General features: G+C 43.4%; 2 protein-coding genes across 3 annotated transcripts in view; both read right to left on the bottom strand.

The window, feature by feature from the left end:
- Window positions 1-7,263: 7,263 nt before the first annotated feature.
- Window positions 7,264-14,254, bottom strand: Fbxo5 (F-box protein 5). The gene is made up of 5 exons (XM_005363424.3): window positions 13,964-14,254; window positions 10,303-10,969; window positions 9,643-9,733; window positions 8,410-8,589; window positions 7,264-7,987 (listed from the first exon to the last, which is right to left on the bottom strand). Exons 1-5 carry the CDS (start codon window positions 14,040-14,042, stop codon window positions 7,730-7,732), a joined length of 1,275 nt encoding a protein of 424 aa, XP_005363481.1. The 5' UTR covers window positions 14,043-14,254; the 3' UTR covers window positions 7,264-7,729.
- A 2,261-nt stretch (window positions 14,255-16,515) lies between these two features.
- Mtrf1l (mitochondrial translational release factor 1 like) overlaps window positions 16,516-25,719 on the bottom strand; it is a 13,309-nt gene continuing 4,105 nt past the window's right edge. Inside the window, exons 2-7 of one of the 2 annotated variants that reach the window (XM_005363423.3) lie at window positions 25,353-25,432; window positions 23,856-24,039; window positions 22,518-22,681; window positions 20,951-21,068; window positions 19,815-19,951; window positions 16,516-19,233 (exon numbers count right to left, since the gene is read on the bottom strand). In XM_005363423.3, coding sequence (XP_005363480.1) covers window positions 19,033-19,233; window positions 19,815-19,951; window positions 20,951-21,068; window positions 22,518-22,681; window positions 23,856-24,039; window positions 25,353-25,432 — 884 coding nt within the window. In that variant the 3' untranslated portion in view covers window positions 16,516-19,032. Of the gene's footprint in view, window positions 19,234-19,814; window positions 19,952-20,950; window positions 21,069-22,517; window positions 22,682-23,855; window positions 24,040-25,347; window positions 25,433-25,719 lie in introns of those variants that run through there. The other variant, XM_026787431.1, reaches the window with a different exon arrangement.

The following is a 25,719-nucleotide window of genomic DNA, read 5'->3' as shown; positions in this document are numbered from 1 at the left end:
CCCCCCCCCCCCCCCCGCCCTTACTGCCCTTCTGTTCGTGATACTGACAGCTCTTCAGGAAGAACCCGTGTGGATACCAGCTCTTCACTTACCAGGCTATATTAGTCTAACACTAGTGGGTCAAACTGGCAATAGCATAGGGTTCCACATCAAGTCCCCAACACAGAAACATTTCGGGTGCTCCGACAAATGCAGAAGGGTGGGAAGGGCCATACGGTCCTCTCTCCCCTCTGTCCTCAGTCTTGGCAATGCCAACACCCAGTTCATGTGGGCCAGCGGACTCCAGAAAAACTGTTGCTATCCCTTGTAATGGTAAGAAACTGTTCCCCTCAATTTCTCTTTTTGGGTAAAAAATATCCCCTATCTTTTCCCGGCTACATCTCCCCAGAATATAGGGAAAGCATAGATACTGCTTCTCCATCTATGGCCTTAGAGTCTGTTTCTGGAGAGAAAGGACATTTCCCCCTCCACCTTGGGTCTGGAATATCATTTCTCCAGTGGTCTGATACCACAGCCCTTCCTCCTCTGTCCTCCTATATTCAATTCCACTCACTGACATCACTTCTAATCCATCCTCTAGAGCAAGGAAGCCGGTCGTTAATACACAACTAAAACATTTCTACTTAGGAAGGTTTAGCCAGTGTGGCAGGACACCTACATTATCTCTTACTAACTCTCAGGAGGTCTTAAAACCAAGTTCTCTGATGGAACTTGGACACAGGCTCTGCATTTGACATTACCCCGACAACTGGTGTCATTGTACACAGAAGGTGCTCAATAGATGTTCTAAATTTGGACAGATGAGTAACTTTCAATGTCTATATATGTTAGCACTCCGAAGGTATTTAAAGGCTCATTAGCTCCATCCTGTAACAACATTTTTATCCCGGCAGTAAGTCTGTTTTCTCTTGTCTCCCTACTGAGGACAAAAAGCTTTTTAGTTTACAGTCACACGGTAATAAAGATGATAGAAAGTTCAACACTTTGGTGACAAAAGTCAGAGTTTTTGGGAGAAATTCCTTCATTTTGACTATCATAAATAACAAGATATACATAAGAATTAACATTTTGAGTATGATAAACTGGTATTATAATTACATCTAGCTATTTATGTCACAATTGAGTATTTCTCCTGCATTTTCTAATTTAATCATTGTGTTAATAATATCAGTTAGTCGGTATTACTTTTTCTTTATGATATGAAAACAGAAGCTTATTCATGTTAAAAAAAAATCTGTGTCCATTCGTGAGACAATCAGAGGCTGAAGCCGCAGACCTCTGACGACAAGGGATCAGGTGCCATCACCATGTCACGGGAGCATGGGAAAAACAAGTGCACTGTAGTGTTAGAGAGATGGATTAGCGGTTGAGAGTACCCAGTGCTCTTGCATAGGACAGAGTTCAGGTCCAACACCCATGCCTGGTGGCTCACACTTCCTGTAACCCCAGCCCCAGGGGACCCGGCACTCTTTCTTGTCACCTTTCCCCACGCACAAACATGTACGCATCTAAGCAAAGTTGGAATGTTTTGGTGTGTACCTCATGTCTGACCACATCTCCTACTATTCGGTTACAGGTAAAGTTACCTTTTACATATTAGAACACAGACTCACATCAACAAAGCGTAGTGAATATTTAGCCTCCAGGGTCTGTAAAGATCCTTTAATTTTTTTTTTCCAGCAAATGTTCTCTCACCTACATGTCTATTAAATAAAAGGATTTCTTTAAAAAACAAACAAAGAACTTGAGCTCTGAGGGTCCCCTATCTTGACACATCACTAAGGTGCCAGAAAAGACATCTCTGTAACTTGGGTGAACTTCATAGTCTTTTTAATTACCTAGCAAATCTAATGTATGGTTATTTCCATCAGCAGTCAATATGAAAATTGCCCAGATGACTATGTTTTGTTTTGTTCAGATCTCCAATATCTGGTGCGCATGCTACATTCATAGCGCATCTCACTTGGGACTCGGAGCTGTGATTCAAATGTCCTCTAAATCCACGCCGCTTCCACACGGGTTGGCACAGAGCTGCACTTTGTTTATTTTTTTAATTTTTTATTTTATTTTATTTTTTTGGTTTTTCGAGACAGGGTTTCTCTGTGGTTTTTGGAGCCTGTCCTGGAACTAGCTCTGTAGACCAGGCTGGTCTCGAACTCACAGAGATCCGCCTGCCTCTGCCTCCCGAGTGCTGGGATTAAAGGCGTGCGCCACCTCCGCCCGGCTTCCAGAGCTGCACTTTGTAAGGAACGATGCTTTCAAACAGTGAGCAGAAGTCTGAAACCAAAAGTTGAACTGTTTAAAATACAATTATCCTATCAGCAATATGTATGTACTCGATTTTCTAATCTTGGCAACATAAATTGAATAGAAAAGCAGTAATATTCTTCCATCCCTTTTTCTTCTACATTCAATTCGCAGGACGGTGCTGGAAGAGCGCCATCTCGTGGCCACATGTTCAAACTGTTGAAGTAGAAGTTGAGGAAAAGGCAACAATGCCTTATAGTCAAGAGTGGGACTCTAAGCGGAGAAACTGTTAAATTGTCTTTCATATAGTCTGTGTTTATTACAGCCCTCGAGTTGTGTGAAAAGGCCTAACAAGCTTCCTAGAAAGAGTTCTGGAATTACTCATGTCCTCGTACCCAAGAGCCAATGCACTCCCCACATTCGTGTGGGTGCGTGGTAAATTGAACTCGGGGCTAATCTGTGAAGACAGCATTTGATTACATGAAATGGGCAGCACCCACAAAAGAGCAAGGCACCAGGTGGCAGTGGCACCCACTTTTAATCCCAGCTTTCAGGGGGCAGAGGCAGGTGGATCTCTGTGAATTCGAGGCCAGCCTGGCCTACAGAACGGTCAAGGCAAGGTTACACAGAGAAACCCTGTCATGAGAAACTAAAAACAAACAAACAAACAAAACAAAACAAAAAAGAGCAATGTATATGGGTACACCGGAATTTTATGGAACACTCACCTCTCATTTCCAGCATCTGAGACACGAGTTACACAGGACTGCTTCATGCTAAGCCGGACCTACCGTCATGCGGAGAAAGGCCTCAGCAAATCTGTACCAATGGATGAAAGGTTATCCCAAAGCGACACAATACACTCATCCACCTCCCGCTCTAGTTGGATGGGGAGGCACAGACACTGGAGAACACAGGCTTCCCCCTGGTTTGATCAGAGGAGCCAGGTAAGGAAGGCACTGCCAAGCTGAACTCCTAGCTTGAACTTTGCTTGGCCAAGCCAGTCACTTCTGAATGCCACGTGTGTTCTTTCTCCAATGTAATTACGGTATCTTGTGATCTAGATGTTATCTAGGTTCAATTCAAAGAGCTGGGCCAACTGGGTGTTAGAAGACGCTTCCGGGAGCTGTAAGCTAGCCCTCTGGCTTCCTCTGAACAAGAAAATGTGTACACAGTGCCTACTGCATCGTTGAAATGGGGGTGGAGCTCTCATCGTCCCAGCACATCCTAAGTGAGTAGAGACCACATTATGCTACAAAATTCCAGCTGCACTGATCAGTGAAAGGAAGACGCTTAGAGATTCCATAGCATGAAAGGGACCATTCTGACCATGCCACGCTAACCAATTCAGTAATTATTGTTCCGGGGAAAAGTACTTGAATAATGAACTTATTCAAAGAGAAGTGAATAAAAATGGAGACCTGAAGAGTCTTGTATCTAATTTAAACACACGTGTGAACACTTTTCCAGATCCAGGCAGCTTTCTGGGTTTCTAGATAACCACAAAGGAAGAGAACCTTCCAATTTTACATGAACATCCAGGAAACTGCAAATGGGGGGTATGTCTCAGACACTGTAAGAAGCTACAAGTCAACATCTCTTATGCACCCAAGTGCAGCACTTCTCAACACGCCCACGTGTATATACACACATGCACACACAGTGTGTACACTCATGCACACACACCCAGGCACGCACACATACACATGTAATCCAATAGTGTAAATAATAAATATCATGACCAAGTGGCCTTAATCCTAGGAAATGGAGGTTGGTTTAACACTAGAAAATAAAGATTAATTTGTGGTAGCCTTGCCCCCCATACCCAACATGATCCTGATTGCAAGGAAAAAATACTGACAAAAGTCAACACAGAGGAGCATCAGTTAAATGGAGGCAAGTCATGGGGAAAAAATGACAGCTAACATTGTTCTTTATGTTTTCCTTAATGTGGGGGACATGACACCAGCATTTCTGCTCAACTGTCGATTTTAGCCTAAAAGATATAACACACACACACACAAACACACACATCAGGAAGCAAAAGGCATCTTTAAAGGTTTATAGTTTGGAATAAGAGAAACAAATTTGCTTAATACAAATCCACTAGAGTACTCGGCATGCTAATATGGTCCCCGCAAACCCACTCAAAACAAATGTGCTCTATAAAAACTGATAAACGGATAAGATTTATGTAGAAATACAATAGGCGACATAACTTGGAAAATGTCCAGAAAAGATTAAAAAGCTGCCACTGTCAGATTATAAAACTTACCAGAGTGGTGTGGAACCCAAGAGGCATGCCAGTGGACAAAGGACATGTGTCAACAAACAGAGCTGGGACAAATGGTACCCATTTCAATACACTCCTCCCACCATCTGAAACTCCAGACCAGTCATAGATCCAAACATAAATGATAAAGTGTACAGCTGGATCGCCAAAACGACTCAGCAGGTAAAGGTGCTTGCTGCCAACCCTGACTACCTGAGTTCAATCCCCCAGTCCCACATGGTACAATACAAGGAGAGAACCAACTTCCGCAAGCTGTCTTCAAAGCTGCACCTATGAACTCTAGAGCATGCGTCTACCCACCCATACAAAAAATGTAAAGTTTATAATGTAAAACTTCTAAAAGTGAACATAGGAGGAAATTGCTGTGTCTGCAGACTAGACATTTCTTAGAAGCAGCAAGAAATGCATGATCTCTAAAAGGGACATCATTCAGAACAATTTTTAAAAAGTTAAAACATTTCCTCTAAGGTGCTAGCAAATTGAGAGATAAGACACGGGTGTGTAAAGAATTTGATCAGGAATATATACCACCCCACCCCACCCCACCCCTCCAGGTAGTGGTGGCACACCCTTTTAATCCCAGCACTCAAGGGGCAGAGACAGCCAAATCTCTGAGTTCAAGGCCAGCCTGGTTTACAGAGTGAGTTCTAGGACAGGCTCCAAAGCTGCAGAGAAACCCTGTCTCAGAAAACAAAACAATAAAAAATATATAGCGAAACAACCCCCAAAGTTAGCAGGGAAGCAATGCAAAGATAAATCATTTAAGTTCACACTTCACCAAGAAAGATGACGCCAAGCAACATGAAAAGATGCTAATCATCCATCATCGGATAAAAAAAGAGCCTTATAGGAAGGAGCTACTTATATATCCCAGCCAGTAAAGTGGAAAAAACTACAGACTATAGTAGTGTTGACAAATAAATGGAACTCTTGTACATTTCTTCAGAAGATTGTGCCGATTTGGAAAATACCTTGATATGTCCTTGAAAAGCAGCCACCTAAGCTACTCTGCGATCTGCGATGAAACCCCACAACCAAAAGTAATTTGAGGAGGAAAGGGTTTGTTTCAGCTCACAGTTGACAGTGGTCCTCTCTCATGATGGGGAAGTCAGAGCAGGAACTCAAGGTAGGAGCTTGGGTACAGGAACTGAAGCCGAGACCATGGAGAAATAGTAGTTTGCTCTGTGGCTCGCTCAGCTTGCTGTTTTATACACCCGGGAGACGCGCATACAGGGTGGCACATACAGTGGACTGGGCCTTCATCACTCAGTAATCAAGAAAATGCTTCTCCACAGATGTGTCCACAGGCCAATTTTATGGAGGCATTTTCTCAGTGGGGAGGAGGAGAGGGGTTGCACCAGCTTGCATTCCCACCAGCAATGCAGGAGTGTTCCGATTTCCCCACGATCTCTGCAGCACAAGTTGTCATTAGTGTTTCTGATCTTGGCAAGAAATTGGTCATCAAAAGAACAAATAATCCAATAAAAAAAATGGAGTACAGACCTAAACAGAGAACCCTCAACAGAGGAATCTAAAAAAAGACACTTAAGGACATGTTCATCCGTAGTCATCAGAGAAATGCAAATCAAAAAAACTCTTATACCTTCTACACCTGTCTGCTTTTGATGAACCGATTAACTTTCTCCAAGTTGTCTTTGGCTCTGGTGCTTCAATAGCAACAGGAACCCTAAGACTCCTCCAACAGGTGAGACCAAGCTGATCAATGAGTAGCAGGAATTACAGACCCAGGAATTAGTCAGGCAGCATTAAGTGGTGGGGAAAGCAATTATCACACCTTTGATCTAACTAAGAAACCAAACCCAGAGACCCAGTGTTGAAAGACTGAGGCAGACTAATGATGCAGAAAACCTATTTAATGCAACTGTAAAAACTCCTCAAACCTAAGGGAAATAGACCACCAGCTTCAGGAGACATTTAGAAATCAAAATTACCAAAATATAAAATATAACAACAAAAAAAGCCCTGCTCATGCTTAAAGTATCAGTAGTACAGAATAATACTGAGTTTCAGGTACCAAGTTATTTCCATAGGTAATCCCATTAGAAATGACTTGAGGTCAGGTCAGCCTGGTCTACAGAGTGATTTCCAAGACAGCCAGAGCTACATAGAGAAATCCTGCCTCGAAAACCAAAAACAAACAAAATCAAACCAAACTAACAATTAAACCCCACAAAATCCTAAAAACAAGAACCCTAATTTGCTCATCAGCAATTCCCCAAGCCAGAAAAGCACTGAGGGATTTCCAGTCCTGCATGAAGCAAACACTCACTAGGATCACTGTATGCATCAAGTTATTAAACCTGAAGGAGTGGGGAGACTGATTGCTCATGATGAACATAAGCTAAGGCAAGACAAGATCGCTACACTGGCCAACTGCAGGTTACCTAGAACAAATTTTTGTTGGATAAACCAACAAAAACCAGAAAGTAAAATCAAGCAATTGCCCACTACTCTGTAGTGCTGGTCTTGACACGGAAAGTGACCCTCCCCCACCATACTTCAATGTTTAAGGAACTGCAGTATCTACAGGACTCACTAGATAGATCCGCCACCGGGAGAGAGAAATCCCTTTCACAGCTCAATGCGCTCGTTTCCATGCTAACAAGTTCATAAAAATAAACAGCATGCGTCACTGAACTTATAACAATTTTATTTATAACAAAACAAAATTAAGTTATGTATATTTATTTTCTTTGGCACGTAAAAACAGAAATATTTACAGGTATAAAAAACATTAAAAAACAGACCGGAAATAAAGCAAACAAGTTACAACAGATACTTGAAACACTGACAAAGACAGACATTTAAATGCAGACTGACGAGCTGACAAGAACAATTGGTAAAGCATCACAGATGCCAACACTGAACCAAATCGTTTTAAAGATCCATAAAATTACAGCCTTCACCTGCCATAAAATCCAATGAATTGTATTTTACCATCTAACTACAAATAGATATCCAGTTTCTTTTCTTAAAAGATATGAATCTTTTGCATTTGTATGGGTTTTAATTTTTTCATATCAAACTGTATTGTTTTAAGAGGCTGTATGTTCTCTATTCCTCAAGGGGCATAAAGGTTCCAGACACTTATTTTTACCTTCTCAAATTAAAAGCTCACATTTCTTTAAAAGGTGACCTTAAGGTCACCTGAAATTGATTTACTAAGGGTCACAATCTTTGTAAGTTTTTTTTACTCTTTTTTGTTCCAGGCAAAGGGCCTGTCACTTTACAGCTGGCTTTGAGGAGTTTGCTATTTGAGCAGTCCTTGGTGTTGGTATGATAATCGCACAGACATCTCGTACAATAGTCGAACCCACAGCTTTCCCGTCTGCAGGTTGCTCGCTCTAAATAGTGGTCATACTTGGCAGGGAAATTACAGCGAACACAGGCTTTGAGGCTTTCGTTGTTTTTTAATGTCTTGCCCACCTAGAAGAAAAAAAAAAATTCATACATGTATTTTGGTGGACCAAACAAATTTTAGTAACTAAACCGGGAAGGGCAGTCGTGCCTCCAATATACAGATAAATATTTACAGGGACATTTTAGTATCTACCACCCAACGGTTCAGGAGTTACAGCAAACTCCCTTCTGAAAGGCCCTTTTGTCCCCTGTTCTCCTAATGACAGCATCACTACAAAATGTAGTATGGAATAGTTTGAACAAGGAGGACAGAAGACACAACCTCTTCAATAACTGCCCTAATGCTTCTTACTCGAAAATGAAAGAACATTATCACTCAATTAAATTGGGTGGCACTAGATACCATGTACTTTGGAACCCTACTTCTTAACGTTAGCTCCCTTTAACAGTAAGTGCCCCTAGTTCTATTACACCGATTAGATAGTTACCTCAAGGAACTCACTGTACCGGCTGTAGGCAGAACCCTTCTGATCACGCTGCCTAGGGAACTTGGCTTGAGCATCTTTTTTGGTAGGAGCCCAAGTCGATGACTTCTGGACAGAGGTCAGTGCCATTCTGCTCACAACGTACCCTCTGGTTGAAGTGTGCAGTGACAACTTATTGGTTTCCTGTTGAAAAGGGGTTTAATAGGAGATTTTAAACTCACGAAAGTGCCAATTAAGATAAGCCTATGAGGGATCAAGGTGACTTTAACCAAGACCAAAGCTCTGCTCAGAGCATAAGGTCATTCTCTCCACTACCAGTAGGTGGCAGTAGTCAGTCACCAAACATGCAGTTAGTTCAGGTAAAAAGAGAAGAGGTCACAATGTAGCTCCAGTTCTCAATCTTTTCAAGCCCCCCAAATTCCCGGATTACAGACATTAGCCACCACCCTACCATAGCAGCAGATTTAAGGTAACCCTTTGAAACAGATTTCCATTACCAATAAAGAAAATGAGCACAGAATTTAAGTATCCCTTGTCTAAAGTCACCTGGTTAAGTCTAAATAGCATTTGTTGCCCAAACACATCGAATCACAGACTGATCAGTATCAGAAATACGACAATCACCAATCACTTCAGAAAATTAAACACTTTCTCTGTACCAGCAGTGTATACCAACCTGTGGACTGCGACACTTTTGGGGAGGAGTCTAATGACCCTTTCACAGGGGTTGCAGATCAAATATTTACATTACTACTCATAACAGTAGCAAAATTAGTTATGAAGCAGCAACAAAATTAATTTCGTGGTGAGGGGTCACCACACCATGAGGGAGTAAAGGGCCACAGCATGAGGATGGTTGAGAACCACTGATCTATACAGCAAGACACTCCAGTATGGTAACAATTCACTTCTTCTTGTAACTGACCAAGCTAACACACAGCCCTTATTTAGAAATCAGTCCGCAAGGAACAGCTTTTCCAGGTTATGGAAGTGTAACCAAAGTGCAATGATCTCTATGAAGACCTGCACACCGCCAGCCTCTCAAACCCTTCTTCCTCTCCAGCCCCTGCCTGGGAGGCTGAAGTGCTGCTTTATGAATTTAAGGGAGTTACAAAAGTCTTTTAGTCCAGGCTGTCCTTGAACTAGAGATCCACCCGCCTCTGCTTCCCAAAGGCTGGAATTAAAGGCGTGTGCCTCAGCCACCACCCAGATATAGAGCAATGGCACTGAACTTACCAGGACTCTCTGCAAGGCTCTGCTGTACAGCTGGGAGGCTCCTTTATCGTTCTCTACGATCTTCTTCCAAATTCTGCTCACTTTAGACAAGCTAGAAAGGAAGGAGACAAAGATGTGAAGATGAACCAAGAACAGAGCACAGAGCGAGCTTCACTCATCCAACTAGACATCAAAACTGCTTAGATGACCAGGCCCAGACTAGGCTTAACCAGACTACCAGAGGGCCAAAATGTTTTAAAAGCTCCATCAAGCTTCCGTGACATCTAAATTTTTTTTTTTGTATCTGTCCAGAGAACCAATTTCAAACCAGCAGTGTGCACACCTCCACCGTAGCTATTTGATAAGAGAACTCCTGGCCACTTGTAACACTGTATTAACTGACATGGCACACTCCACAATGTGGATTACAGAAACCAGCCAACAAAAGAAACCAACACATCTACCCTGTTCACTTCAGACACCAGATCACCCGGTACAGAACACAGCCTTCTAATAACAAGACTACAAAATCCCAAGTGACCAGACTAGATGTAGATTTCCATAAGCTTTCTTTCACTTCAAATGCCACCCAACAAACATGACCAGCTCTGTTAAGGCCGCTTTACACTTGTCTGCACAAGCGGGTCCCATGTTATCTAACATACAGTGTGCAACACTCACTTTATTAAGTCCATGCCGCTGAGCTTCGTCAAAATATTAGCTAAAAGGTGTTTAAATCCCCTCCGGGAGAGCTCAGTAAGGATATCTAGATGTTCCAGGCCCATTTTCTTGCCAATTATATTTTGCAGTCTAAAGTTTCCACTGGCAATAACTTCCTTCAGCATTTCTCGATCCACTTTAGGGTTCCTCTTGGAATTCTTTTTTAATGTTGAGCAAACCATTCTTTCAAAATGCAGGACAGGCAGCAGGTTCTTATTGGGATACTGGTCTGGGCTCTGGGATGGCAGCAAACAGGGCTGGGTACTGTTTCTGAAATTCTCCAGAATAAGGATGCCATCCTCATGTTCACTTTGAAGGGTAAATGACGCATAGCCGCTGTCTTCATACAGTTGGCTGGTCTCTAGCGCTTCTATTTCACTAGAGCTGTTGAGTATTTTTTGTACCCGCTGATTTTCCTTGTTGTTATCATGTCCCACAATTGGTGACTCGATGAAAGATACCCTTTCCTGGTTTCTAAAGCAGTCCTTACAGGAAGGCTCCACACACACGGGGCTGTAGGAACCTTGCCGCTCACTGTCAGGCTTCACCACTTCAAGCTCAGAAAGATCGGAGTCACAATTAAAACACTTCATTTTAACACAAAGAGCAGGGCTTTCTTCTTTACAACCTATGAAAAGAACACAAAAAACAGAATATAAATCACTTTGGGGCTAACATGTTCCCCTACTCCTTGATGGGGCCTGACCCCAGGGTTTCACACCAAGGATCAGCGCCCTTACGTACCCAGCAACAGCATTACCATGGCACGCATGTCCCAACCGGCAGAATATTAACCAAAGCCCCTGGTTACATGGTACTTCAGCTCTTCTACCCCGTTCCAGACCACCACATTCCATCTAGCTATCGCTATTTCTGTAGGCTTCCTCTCACCCTCCATGTTTTTGTGAGGGTATGCATTCGACACGAGGCACCTGTGGTCAGAGGGGGACCATGAAGCTGGTTTTCTTCTCTCTTTATGTGGGTTCTGGTGGTGGGGCACAGGTGGCAAGCGGTGAGACAGCACATTTACCTTCAGCTCTGGCTTCCTTAGTCAGTGCCTCGGAACTGAGATTTCTCTAATGCATTTCCTCATCTGAGACTGGCGGGAGCAAGAACACCTCAGTGAACAGCTCTGGCATCAAACCTAGTCCAGGGAGGCTTCTCTTGGCCCAGACTGTTCTAAGTTTTGCTCTTAGGAGCTTTTCCAGCTGGCTTGGGACTGTATTTCACATGCTGGCCACACTTCATTTTTTTAACCAGTTTTTAAAAAACTTTTCCAGACTACAGGAGTCCCTTTATTTTTTGTTTTCTAAATTGGAGAAAGTATCAGAAAACAAAAATCTAAAATGCATGCATTATATATATTATATATAAATCCATCTTGGATGAAGAACTTTCCAAAGATCAAGCTAAGAGCTCCTAAACAACCGGAAGTACTTTGTATTCTGTTTATGTCATCAATTGATCACGCATAAAAAAAGCAGATTATCTGATTCCATACCCCCCAATCAAACAATATACGGGGCACGTGTCTAGTTCTGTCATTTTATCCATCTGATACTCATTTAATGATAGATCTTTTTTAGAGACACGCAGACAAAACCTTTGTATTTTTCTAAACACAAAGAAATTTGGCTCCAAATTTGAAAAGGTCCCAGGTCACCGGCAATGGTGAATTGCAGGGAAGTATATGAAATCAAGGCTACAAGTGTTTAGAAGAATCCCAGTGGGTCTGGGGCACAAGACCGTGGTAGAAATGCAGGCAAATGACCCCAATTAACTAATGCACAGGATATGTATTATTAAGTAGAATAAAAGAAAATATCCTGTGGTTGAAGACTCTGGCAGTTATCATATAGAATACCATTAACCAAGCTGGGAGAAAATGACAAAAAAAATAACTCTAAAGCCTTAGTTTTCCAATCCACAAAATGGGGAGGAAAACTATTACTCAAGAGCGTCAGTCGCCCACATTGAGCCAACCTCCCTCACATTTCCTCCATTGTTAACATCACTGAGAAAGATCTCTGGTGAACGTTCCAACCAGCTTATTCTATTAGGAGATTTTTGGTTTTCCTTAAAACGAACCTACAGATAAAACTCACATTTCACTGTTTGGAACTTTACTCCTCCCCAGTCCAGTCCGTGGGGTGGGGGAGGGGCCAGGTTGAGAGTTACAATAGTGCACCAAGCCTGGCCTTTCCTTCGCATCAATAGTGACTTTACATTCCATATCAAACGCTAATTAAAACTGGCATTAAAGTCTCTAGTTCTTCCATCTGTTAAGTAAGCTTCAGTCTCAGTCCAACCATGTGGCCAAGGTCAAGCCCCCTCACTTCTCTGCTTAAACCTGACGAAAGGTGACCAAAAAGTAGAATTCACAGGAAAAAAAACCTTTAAGTCTACTTGGAAAAATATGTAAATGGACAAAAGTAATTTTTAAAAAATGTCTTCAAAGCTGTAAACCAAGTCGGGGAGGGAACTAGGAGGCAGCACGTATTTCCTGAGGAGGAAAGCTGAGCAAAAGAATTCCACCGTAAAACTTTTACATTTCCGACATTTAAGGTTGACTTAGGATTCAAGATCTTTTGCAAACACAACACGCTAATCCACCAGTTTCTACCTCTAAAGACCTAATTCCGTTTCTGATGCAGGAAGATATCAAAGAATTGTTTTTTTGCCGTCGGCTTCAAAAATTTCTAGGGTAAAATAGATCCTTCTGTCTTTCATTGTGAGGCAACAAAGATTATATAGAATTAATATATGTTATATTTATATACAACTGAGTTTGCTCAACTCTCATCCAGGCTTTGAAACAAATGGCCATTAAATTCTTAATCCACAGGGGGTAAAAAAAATAAATCTTCGATTCTCACCATCAACTAAATAAGAGGCAAATTCATGTTTTTGATTTTTTTTTTTTTTGGCGGGGGAAGCCCTTTTCAAAACCCTCCCCCGAGGACTCCAGGTCTTAAGACTTACTCAGAAAAGAGGGGGAAAAAAAGAGGAGAAAATAGATCTTTTCCCATTGATTTTGGTAGGGTGGACAGAAGGGGGTCTCTACATTTGGCGGGAGCAGGGAAGGAGCCCCTAGAAATGCTGAGGGGGTCGGTGGTGGGAGCTGCCCCGAGGGCGCGGTGCACGAGGAGGGAGGGCGGGAGATAAGCGCGAGCGCAATCTCCCGCGCTCTCCGGCCAGGACGCAGAGGGAGAAGAGTTTGGGAAACTGAGGAAGTGAGCTAGCTAAACAACTGTGAACAGGGGATTTAGGGGGCTGGAGATGGGGCTTCTGGCAAGTCTGGAAGCCCAAAGCCCTGTCACAGCTCGGGCAGGAGTGGGGGAGGGGAGGGGGCTTTTGGCGCCCATGCAGGGGTTGGGGTGGAATCCCGCGCGCAGCTGCCACCACCTGCACGGCCCCACGGCGAGACACCTGGATGGGATGGGTTGGTGGGACCCCGTGCCAGTCACACACCTGTCCCCCCTCTGCACCAGGCGACTCTCCTCCCCTGGCCCGGGAGGCCGCCCGAGGCCAGGGACCCCACGATCTGAACATGCACCCGGTCATGAGGCTGCAGCCACAGAGCGGGGAACCCGTCCCTACGATGCCCGCCACACTCACTCACCGTCCGGGACCGTCCGCGAGCCGAGGCCGCAGGGGCAGGAGGACGGCCGGGGCAGACCGCTGCAAACGCGCCGGCTCATGCCGGAGGGCGCGGGCTCCGACGCAGGTGAAGTGGCGGCGACCACAGGAAAGAGGCGACAGGCCGCTGCGCCGAGCTGTAGCTCTTAAAAGGCGCCAGCTGGTACTTTTAAAATCTTTGAATTTGGTGCCCAAATCAGAACAGACCAATGGGGCGCGGCGTCCGCACGCGCACGCCAATACGAAGGCGGTGTGAGGGGGACGCCCTCGCTCGCCCAATAGGAAGCCGCGGGGGCGGAGCCAGCCGCGGAACCAGGGTCCCGCCCACCGCCCGACTCCGCGCCTCCCCGAAGAGGCTGAGGGCGTGCCAAGGCGGCTGGGGGCGTGGCCTGCGAAGGCGGGGCGCCTGCGCAGACCCGCCGTGCTGCCCTCCCCCCGCTGTCCCGCGAACCGGCTTCCCGCGAGTCCTCGTGTCCTGCGGACAGCTGCGACTTCTGCCTGCAGATCTGAGATGGGCACAGGCGGGGCCCATGTCCTCCTCCATCGTCTCGTTAAGCGCGAGCTCGGCGAGCGGCAAAGCTCGCCGCCCGAAGCGCAGACCTCCCAGAAAGCAGGGCCTTCCCCTCCGGCTCCGGACCCGCCTCTCTAGGATTTAGGCGCGCTCCACTCTCCCTCCTAAATTGGCTCCGCCCCTTGCCTGGAGCTTCCGCGCTTGCGTCCTGCCCGGCGGCCGCGCTGCGGACTTGGCGGGTCGGCGCTTGCGCACTAGGGGCCCGGCGGGTCCCTCCGGGCGGGGCGGGACCGGTGGCTACGGGAGGACCGCCCTTGCCCTCGGGATGGCGCGCAGAGGCACCCCGGCGAAGCTTGGGCTAGGCTCCTCCCGGGGGCTGAGGGCGCGGCCTGATCTCCAGTCCTTGCCGCAGCATTCTTTTGGGTTCTCTGCCACCGGGAATCCTTACGATGTTAATTATTATCGCTTTTCTGTGTTTTTTTTTTCTTTTCCTTCTAGGTTAAGCGCAAGACAGCACACCTGTTTCCCCAAATAAGTCAAACTCCACACTTTTGGGGGCTGGAGGAGCCCTGGCTAGGTGTATATTTTTGTAGCAAGGGTGGGAGCGAATGTGTAAAATTGTTAAGTCTGATAGCGAACCGAAGAGCGCCGCTAGTGATGGTGGGCATCGCACACCTTGAATTTGTGACAACACCGGACTCGGTTTCAGAATATGGCGTCCTAAAGCTACAGAATGCTCGCCCGGAGAAACGCCCACCCCCTCCACTTGCCACTTCCCCCTTGCTTTTCTGCGAGATTATTTGACTTTCAGTTAAGGTTCCTTGCTGTCAAAGACAGCTCCTGAGGAAGGCGGGGCCAAGACTAGGCTGAGTCACACACGTGCTGCGTGGATGAGTTTTTATCTAAATTCGTTGTTTATTCCTAGTTTTCTGGCTTTTGACATTTGAAATGTTGCATAAAAGTAGTTATAATGCTTACCAAAATCTTGGCAGCATTCTCTGTTTTGTACTTGAGAACTGAGCCTCTATAATGGATGGAACGACAGAAGTCTTTCTGGAAGTTTTTGTACTAATGAGAATGATACTGGTAAGCAAAATTTTCAGTAAATGAAAATAGATACTAAAGCAAGTGGCAAAAGAACTGTAAATAGAGACGTCGTGGGTTGAGAATTTTGAATGGTCAGCTAAGTTTGAGTCTGCACCGACCTTGCAAAGTACTGCCTAAAAAGTGCCTGCAGCTCACCAAGCAAGGGAATCGGAAAGGGAGAAGCTAGATCTGGAGTCTGCTGTAGATTTCTGGGTGAACTTGCATATTTCTTTTGATCGCACTGCATAGGGATCTCAGCTAATTTGCTAAATGAATGTTAAAATGCTGTCTGATGGGGTATGGTGGCACACACCTTTAATCCAAGCAATTGGAAGGCAGAAAATTGAGTTCCAGGGCTACACAGAAAAACCATGTCATGAAAAAGAAAAAATCATTTTTTTAAATGCTGTACAAGAGAGAGGGTTGTGTAAAATATCCACTAATGGAGAAGCGCGAACTGAGTACAAAGCGTTGGTGGATGCTGTGTACAGTAATGGATGTGGGCTCCAGAGGCAGCAGACCTCTTAAAATGCTGGCAGGGAAAGAAAAAGGTTGCATTGGCTTGCCATTCTTAAATAATCTTAGCATTATTTTCACTTATAATGATTGTGCTTACAAGTCTAAGTCAAATTTCCCTGTAATTGATAGGATTTCAGAGCTAGTCAGGAAGAGTGCATGGACTTTTGATTCCTCCAGGACTAGGGGGAGGTATTCTTGAGGAACTCGGGTGAAAAAGCAAAAAAAGAACCCAGCTCCTTTGGGCAAGATTTCCGGAGTCCAAGGTCAGGCAGTGGTGGTGCACACCTTTAATGGAAGCACTCTGGAGACAGACAGATGGATCTCTGTGAGTTCAGGCAAGCCTGTTCTACAAAGTGAGTTCCAGGACAGCCAAGGCTACAAAGAGAAACCCTGTCTTGAAAAAACAAAAATTTCCTGTTTCAAAAAATAAGCATGTTGTATCATCATCACAGCTGTCTAACGAACATTTGCATCAATCATGCAAGGACTATGAATTACCCTGTCCTAAAAGTACAATCAGTACTGCTGCTTTTTCAGAGAACCTGGGTTCGATTCCTAACACCCACTGGCTGTTCACAACTAACTGGAACTACAATCCCAGGGGATCAGATACCTTAATCTGGCATCCACGGGTACTGCAGATACATCGTGTACAGACACACATGCAGGAAAAACACCCATACATATGAAAGGCAGATTTAAGTATTTTTAAAGGTAAAGTACCTTTCATGAGATTAGAAGGGAAGGATTCTGTTCACGTTACCTGGTTTCTGTATTAAATACTGTAGACAGCTTGAAACCCTTGCCTATCATTAATGGTTTTGTACTGCTCACTTTCCAGTAGAGACACTAAGTCCTCAGTATAAAGTAAGTGTACTGAAATATAATTGTATATATGTATATATATTTAAATATAATTGATTTAAGAGAAGCACATTCTAATTGTTCCTAAAAACTTAAGACTATAGCTGATTCTAGAAAATCTGGGAAAGTGCCTCATAATTTCTTTATTATTTAGGCTAGAGGCTCCTAAATCCTAGTGGCAAGGAACAGTCAAACCTTCCCCATTTCAATAGGATTTTTTTTTGCAACAACAGTACTAAGTCACAAGAAACGGAATTGAAAAGTTTCTGTACTCTGATAAACCTTTCCACCGAAACAATAATCCAAATCAGACCAAATCAAACCAATTTAGAAAAAGCCCAAATTTAATGAATAACCAACACTCCTGGATGGCTCTCCAGCCCCCAGAAAGAAAATGGGAAAAGACCAGTCTGTTCTTGGGGTGGGAGTGGTCTTGAACATCTCTGGGGTGGGGTCATCGTTTGGCTTGGTTTAGAATCTGGACTGAGGCAACTCGCAGGGGAGGAGGGTTGGGATGGAACTTCCACCCAAACATTCCAGACTCTTTGGGTATATGGATGCCAGGGGCTGGGTGACGCTTCCACCCAAACAGGTATGGGTAAACTGGCCAAGTCTTAAGTGTTAATGTCCAAACAACTCACATAGTACCAAAATATCTAGTTTGATCTTCATAGATAAAAATCCAGTGCAATGTCTTGAAAATCAGGATCAGGGGTCTCTTAAGGGTAAACCCACTGGATTATGCACATAGTTAGATCTTAGTTTGAGGAAGTTAGCTCCAACACATCTGGTGAAGAAGCAGAGAAATCTCAACCATTAGTTTTAAGTATTTGAGATTTAACATGAATTTTGATGTGTGATAATTGATATATGAATAAGTAGAGCCAGTTGATATGTGTGAGAGTGAAATGTTTGCAATTTATTTCAGACACTAAATGTATGCAAACATTATTGAAAATGGGCAGTGACTTTGGGTATTTGACAGTTAAGACTTTAGCTCCATTCAGAAGGGACTCTTAAAACCTTAGTTCTGAAGCTGCCATACTTAATATCACACTGGCAACACCTGGGTTTTGAAGGAGACATTGAAACTATGGCAGCCTGTACCTTTCTTTGTGGTTAGTTTGTGAAGCTTGTTGGCAGCAGGTAGGTGGTGGAGAAACACTGTAAGCAGGGCAGGACATTTCATTTCTCCTCTTCCATGGTACAGTCTCTAGGGGTACTCTTGGAAAGAAACCATTAGTCTATTTCACAGATCTGGCTTGTTGTTACCAGTGTATCTGGTAACACGTTACTTTAGATCTTCTCAAATTTTGGACGGCACTGACACTGAAATCAGTGAAATGTCAGTTAATCTACATCTCCCTTATGGGCAACATAGCATGTTTACCCAGCCAGGCTGAAGGCCGAATAGAGAAAACCCAGCCTCCTCCAAACAAGAGAACATTCCCCAGCAAACTCCCTCTGAAGTGAAGTGAACCATCGCCTCTTCTTGGTCTCCTCCCAGCTGATTCATACTGTGGATCTTGGACACAGAGTGCTCTATGTGGGCACCCTTACAGTGCATCTCTGTGCATGCATCCTACATCCTCTCGGTTCCGTTTCTCTGGGGAACTGATACAGGAGCCCACCAGGCTTATTATTCGGGAAATTTTGTTCACATTTTAACAAGAGGCTTTCTGCTTACCAGGCCCCATGAGCTTGAGGTACTCTGTTTGCAAGGCCTACGTTCCCAGCTGCAGGGCAGTCTAGAACTTTTGCACCACTGAGTGGGCTACACCATACCCTGCAAGAGACCTGACTCTGGAACTCTAGGAACTTCATGTAGGCCATTCCTTCCCAGTCCCAGTGTACCTGACTTTTATTGCTTGTTAATTTCACTATCAGATTCTGTCTCTTTATATCATAAAAACATAGATATTTCTGCTTAGTATTGTGTCTAATTTTTTATAGAGAAGAGTCCAAGAAACTGTTAACTTATATTCCTCAAGAATACCGACTAAGTACTTGCACACAAGGATTCACTCTAGGATTTTCCTAGTCTATATAAAAAAATAGCTTTATACAATAGCTTAGTCTTTTCTGGAAATCATTTCTACTAGAGATTCGTAATCCGCATAGTCCTTCAGTGACTGTATCATGCCATCCAGAAGACAGTCTCCTTGCATGAAGCTCTCAAGGTCATGTAGTGATTTGTTAATTCTGTGGTCTGTGACCCTGTTCTGTGGAAAGTTGTAGGTTCTTATTTTCTCTGATCTTCCTTTTGTTCCAACCTAGAAAATAGGGAGCAAGAGAGAGAAAGATGAGATGAATGAGGACCCAGGAGGCAACAGCAACGCAAGAACCAAGTCTACGTCCTGATTAATGGCACAGAGAACAGAGGTGGACTGTACAGACACAGTACCTGGGTCCTGCCTCTGCCTCTGCAATGTATTATGGCTTAAGTCTAAACTTTAAGCAAAATACTGATGACATAATGACGGAGTCTGGCAAATGGATGATATTTAAACAGCAGAAGCAGCACATTTATGTGTACATTTTATGTGTATGTAATCTCTGGGAGTTCATTATCTCGGAGTGGTGATAAGGTGATGGGTGGTCATACTAAAGAAGTCATGGAAGGACTGTGTATGGCATAAAATCAAATACAAAACACTAGGTTCCAGTATTCCTGCCTCCAAAAGCTCAAAGGACTAAAAGCTGAGTAGGGACGTGGTCCACTCTGACAAAGCTAAGACAAACACCTTTGACTATAGAAAACAGGTAAAGCTCTCCATGGGTACTGCCCTATAATACAAACAAGAACAGTACTAATGTAAAAACTACACTACCAGTTTCTGAAACCCATTCTTACCTGGATCTTTCTAGCATTATATCTTTTTGCAGTTTCCTCCTCTAGATGCAGGCTGTATAGCCTTGCACGTAACTTTTTCATAGCCAGCTCCCTGTTCTTCAGCTGAGATCTCTCTTGCTGGCATTCAGAAACAATACCTGAATAACAATATGAGTACTGGTTTTAGTACAAAAATCTTTATTATCAAGGATAATTACTCTTCTTTCTTACCCCTTTTCTTCTTTTCTGAGATAAATCAAGAGTTTAACAGAAGACTTTAAATATTTTTAATACATTTCTTCTTCACATCCTCAGTTAGCTATCAAAATCTTAAAAGGCGTATAAAAATGAACATATATAGTAGTACAAATCCTACTATTAGAGTTAACAGAACTTTTTATCTATTTATACGTTCCACTTATCACCTCAATATTTAATGGTTTTCTGTAGTTAAAAGGATAAAATCCTACCTGCCCACCAGTCTTCTTAACTACTGGTTAGCAGGAACTATGACAATTTGTTCTAGTTAAGGGACGTCTGAAAAGTATAAACCCGGCATCCTTGCCCCTCACAAGCCACTCCAGTACTCTAGTAGTACTTAAAAAGCAGGGTTCTCTCAGCAGAGTACAGTCCGTTTGCCCAGTTATCTAGATTCAGATTGCCGTGGACTTTACAGTCTCCACAGAAAGATGCTCCTGAAACTGCATCTAAGACTGTGTGTATGTACCATTCTGTGTAGGAAGTTCAATGCTTCTATTGCCACCAGGGTTCTTGTTACTATCTTAGCCCTACTGCTAATAACTAGTGATTTAGAACACTTTCTGTTAAATAATTTAGGTAATTATCTCACTGAGGTTTTTTTGAAATAGTGAAATCTATTAAGCATGTATTTGAAACCCCACCTGGCAGGTGGCAGGACTCTGTTCTCTTCATCGTCACTACCATGGAGAGCCCTGTGCTTAGCCTTCCCTCCCACTCTCCTTGTCTCTGTATCCTACATAGCATCAGCTACAGAACCTACAGAATCAAGTCATTAGTTAAAAATCCCTTAACGGTTTCTTTCCTTTTGGGAACTGAAGATCTGCTTCAGTGGAAAATCAGTCAGTCCCCAGAAACTGATCTTGATTCAGAGTTTCCCATGAAAAGCCGGCACCTACCTGTGGGAAGATGGACTATTCGAACAGCACTGTCCGTGGTGTTCACGTGCTGCCCTCCAGCTCCACTGGCTCTCTTAGTATCAATTCTCAAATCTTTAGGATTAATCACCAGTTTGATCTATACACACAAAGAAAAGCTGCAATTTTAAGAAGCAATTGTATGTACTAACTGTCTTCAGGTGAGACCTACACACTGTTAAATACATGCCATACCTAAATCACATAAAATTTAAAAGTTTAAAAATAGACTGGAGTTAGGATATTATTTTAAATTTAAATTTTTTTTTTTCTTTTTTGAACGGAGGGAACAAAAGCAACACTCCCTAATCCTCAAAAGTTGAGCTTTCTCCTCACAAATAATGCAATTGGGGACAGTTAAAAATAGGAGATTCAGGGTTGAAGAGATGGCTCAGCGGTGAAGAGCCTGTGCTGCCCTTAGGAGGACCTGAGTTTAGTCAACACATTAGGTGGCTCCCAGCCTCCTATGACTTCAGCTCCAGTTGATTCGTGCCCTCTTCTGGCCTCCACAGGCCACATATACATAGATCTACACACACAAGCACAATTTTTTTTTTAAAAAAAGTAGAAAATGTAGAGTTTTACTGAATTCAAAAACTTTAGCAGATAAAACAAAAACTAATAGCACTTTGAGTTCATGAAACTGTTTTAGGGAGAGAGGGGATACCATTTCTAAAACGTTACACCTGTAATTTGGAGACAAAGATCATGAAGGCAGGGTATGTATTCCATGAACACTGGAATCAAATAGGATGATGCACCATCCCAGGAGATAACATCAGAAGCACCATGGTTAAAACTATCTGTCCAGTGAGCAACTAGAGACATGCTCTATGGCATGTCAATCATCCTGCAGTAAGATAACGCCCTTAAGAGTTGCTAGGAAAGCTAGACAGAACCTGGCCTTCACTCCTATATCCTGGAAGCCATCAGGGTTCCTGACACCAAACTCTGCTGCCCATTCTCAGCTCCTGTTCCTCACTCAGTCTTCTCACAGATGTTAAACCAAGGAAGGAAAGCCTTTCAACCCTATCAGAAGACATCTAAGTAGTACTTTTTCTTAAAAATAATAGGAAAAAATCTTCAACTCATTTATCTCTCATTTTTTAAATGAATAATTTGTCACTTTTTGCAGAAGACAAATTAACAAAGTAGGTTGTTATCTTACACACTGAGAACTTGCTTTGTGAAGTAAGACACACACTCGGGGCCCTTCTACTACAGCTGGGTCAGAGGTAGCAACTGTGCTGAGTGACTAGTCCTTTCCTGATGGCATCTGGAGAACCCACCCTGCAATGCGAAGGGAGGCAGCCAATCAGTTCACAGCATTACCTGACCCATGATGGAGGTGTACAATGCCCCTTTACTGCTGGAGAAAAACCCTGGTGTAAATCTGGACAACCTATACACATTTTCATTCTTACCCTCTGTTGTAAAATTACACTTCTTGAATCAAATTTTCAAGAGTAACTCAAGACATGAAAGGAGGACCAAATGACAGGAGACAGTGGCTGGGAGCGGCCCTGTGGGAGCTCCGTTACTGCTTTACCTCAGTAGGCTGGGGCAGAATCGCCACGGTCATGGTGCTGGTGTGGATGCGGCCTTGCTTCTCTGTCCTCGGCACTCTCTGCACTCTGTGCACCCCCCCTTCAAACTTCATGTGTTTGTAGGCTTCTGGGCCTCCGATGCTGGCTGACGCATGCCTAAGGCCGCCTTGGAAACAGGGAGCACGGGGTCCTTCTTACCATTCTGCCATGCATTGTTTAAACTGACCACCACATGTGTTCTCATGAAATAGAGCTGAAAGAGCCACAAGCTAATGACAGAGTACAAGCACATTGAAAAACTTTAGCAAGTCTTTGATCTGGTGTTTCAAAATATAATCTTGAATTTTTAAAGCATTTATTTAATTTTATGTCTGAGTGTACAAGTATGTATGTGTAACACATGTGAGCCAGGTGCATGCGGAGTCAGAAGGCAGCATCAGATCTATTAGAACTGATTTGTGGGTGGTTGTGAGCTACCGTGTGGGTGCCTAGAACTGAATTGAAGTCCTCTGCAGGAGCAGCAAGTGCTCTTCACTACTGGGCCAGCTTCCCAGCATCTTAACCTATAACTGTTTCTGTTCCGTTGTTAAACTACAACACCGCTGAATTCACATCAGTAACAGCTAAAAGACCACCGTTTTGGTTTCTTTTTGAAACAGGTTCTCCTGTAGCCAAGGTTAGTCCTGAACAGCGTAACTCTCCCGCCTCAGCCTCTTGCATTCTAAGATTACAGATGTGAGGCCAGAGTATCCTACAACCTATTTTCAAAGTGGTAAGTGATTATCATGGAATGGTTTTCCATCATACTTTACAGAAAGTTTCAAAACTCTATTTTTATATAAAAATCATTAGGTAAATAATTTAGTCCTTACAAATAAGTTCTGATCATCATCTTGCCAACCCTTTCCCAGGACACACTGTTGATAAATCGATGCTTTACAAAAACAAATCCATCCACTTACAACTGTGCTGTTTAAGATCATCTAGGAAGCAACTTCACTGAGAAATGACTACACACTGACCTGTAGGGAAGTCTGTGAGCTCTTTTCTTGATTGATGACTGATGTGCGAGGGGCACTGGATGAGGCAGAGAGTGGTGCTACCCGTGGGCGAATGGTCTTGGGTGTATAATAAAAGCAGGCTAAACAGCCAGAGGGAACAAGCCAGTAAGCAGTTTTCCTCCATGCCTGTGTTTCAGTTCCTGCCTCCACATTCCAGGAGTTCCTGCCCTGATGACCCTTCACGGTACTGTAAACTGAAGGATGAAACAAAGCCTGTCCTCCCCAAGTTGCTTTTGGTCATGTTTATCACAGCCAGAGGAACCTAACTGAGAGACTGACCTAGTTCACTTGGGAAATATTCCAGCGTTTCAAAGTGCCATCTTTTAAATGCAGCATACTGCTGGTACATGTCAAACATCTCAGAGGTGAAGAGCATGGCCTCCTGACCGCCCACACCTGCGGTCACCTCCAGGATCAAGTCACTCTCATCTGTTTCTTCTGGAGGAACCAAAAGTGAGATGATCTGTAAATACAAAGACAGCGCCTTCCTGTAACTAAGAAATCTTCAAACTAATGCCCAAAGCTACGCAATTAGAGGATTTAGATATGTAACCTGAGTTTCTTTAAACAAATCATCTAATATTGCTCTTCCATACAGCTTGATCATCTTGCTAACGAAAAACGCATACTGCATAACTTTCATTAAGGCATTAATTTTCAGTTACATTTTAAATGTTATGAAATGCATCTACTTTTGATGGGTTTGTTTTTTCTTCTTGGAATTCTCTCTTTTGTGTTTTGGATACTCCTGCCTCCACCTTGTCAGTGCTGGGAATACAGGTGTGCACCACCACATCAGATTTTATATGGTGCTGAGGACTGAACGCAAGGCCTCATGATGCTGGAAAACACCCTAATAACTGTACTGCGCCCCACCCCCACTTCGGAAATCTTACATGCTTTCTATCAATTCCCTACTCAGGTAGTTTGGAATTAAATGCTGGGAGCATTTACACAAGTAGAATGTAAAAGAAATTCTCCTCTGTTAAAACACAAGCCTAATAAGGAAGGCAAGGAGAAAGGAGAGGTCCTCATCTTGCATTTGCCAGTTAAGCGTCCTTAACATGGGAGGGAAAACTATTGATCCTGGAAGTTTCAGAATTCTGGCACTCTGTCAATACTGAGATAAAAGCCACATTCTCATCCTAGGGACTCTTTCCTATCTACTGTCTACCCACAATGAAAAGAAAAAAAAAAGCAAAAGCAGATTTGTCTTTTGAACGTATCTTTTTGCCTTTGCCTTCCTAGTAAGAGCTGATATGTGAATTTACCAGTGAGAGCTGTACTCGTAGCATGGAAAATGTGGGATATAGGAAGCATGTCTTTTTCCGCTTTAGAATCTCCTTTGACCCTGGCAATCCCTTCATGGAACGTGCATACTAGAAACATCACATTTGTCACTTGTAAGACAGCAAGACAGACACGAGCTAAAGAAGTCAAGACTTGGAGAGATGGAGATAGCTCAGGGGTTAAGAACAATGACTACTTTCCCAGAGAACCTGGGTTCAGTTCCAGAACCCACTTCATGCAACTTAACAATCTGTAACTCCATTTGCAAGGATATGACACCTTCCTCTGGCCTCCAACCCGCACCAGACAGGTTTGCGGTATACAAACACACTTGCAGACAAATATTCATAGAAAGATACAGAAAAGACAGCAACAAAAGTTCTATCTAAAAATAGTAACAGGCTACTTCCCTGGACTCTTATCAGCCTGCGATGAAACGTAAGGAATAAGGGCAGAGATGCTTTACTCTTTGTGTACATACCATACCTGATGCTTCAGCTGAGTTATTTCTTTCTGACACAGAGCTATCTCACTCTCTGCAAGTCTCTTTAACTCTTCATTCTCATCTAGGAAGAACAACAGTTATGTTTTCTTAATTAGTGCTAAATTCACCTCTACAGAAGTCATAATAGACTTTAAGAGAAAAAAAAAAAACTAAGGGATGGAGAAACGGCTCAGCAATTAAGAGCACTTGCTACCCTTGCAGAGGACCTAGGCTCAGTTCCCAGCTTTCACATGCTCACTCACAACCATCTCTAATTCTAGGTCTAGGGAACTGACACCCTTTTCTTATTTTCATGGGCACCAGGCATGCATGTGGTACACATGTATACACACAGGCAAAATACTCATA

Source organism: Microtus ochrogaster, linkage group LG9, assembly GCF_000317375.1.
Source record: "Microtus ochrogaster isolate Prairie Vole_2 linkage group LG9, MicOch1.0, whole genome shotgun sequence".
NCBI lineage: Eukaryota > Metazoa > Chordata > Mammalia > Rodentia > Cricetidae > Microtus > Microtus ochrogaster.
The sequence above is the reverse complement of the archived record's forward strand: the minus strand, read 5'-3'. Positions and strand labels throughout refer to the sequence as shown.

Bases quoted from the DNA above. Each gene is read 5' to 3' on its own strand.
- Fbxo5 (XM_005363424.3), bottom strand. From the start codon at position 14,042: ATGAGCCGGCGCGTTTGCAGCGGTCTGCCCCGGCCGTCCTCCTGCCCC. The intron at 9,734-10,302 runs GTGAGTGTTGCA...CTTCCTTTCTAG, and splicing joins AGCGGCATGGACTTAATAAA to CTTGTCTAAAGTGAGCAGAA. The intron at 8,590-9,642 runs GTAAGTTCAGTG...CCTTTTCAACAG, and splicing joins GAGCCTTGCAGAGAGTCCTG to GAAACCAATAAGTTGTCACT.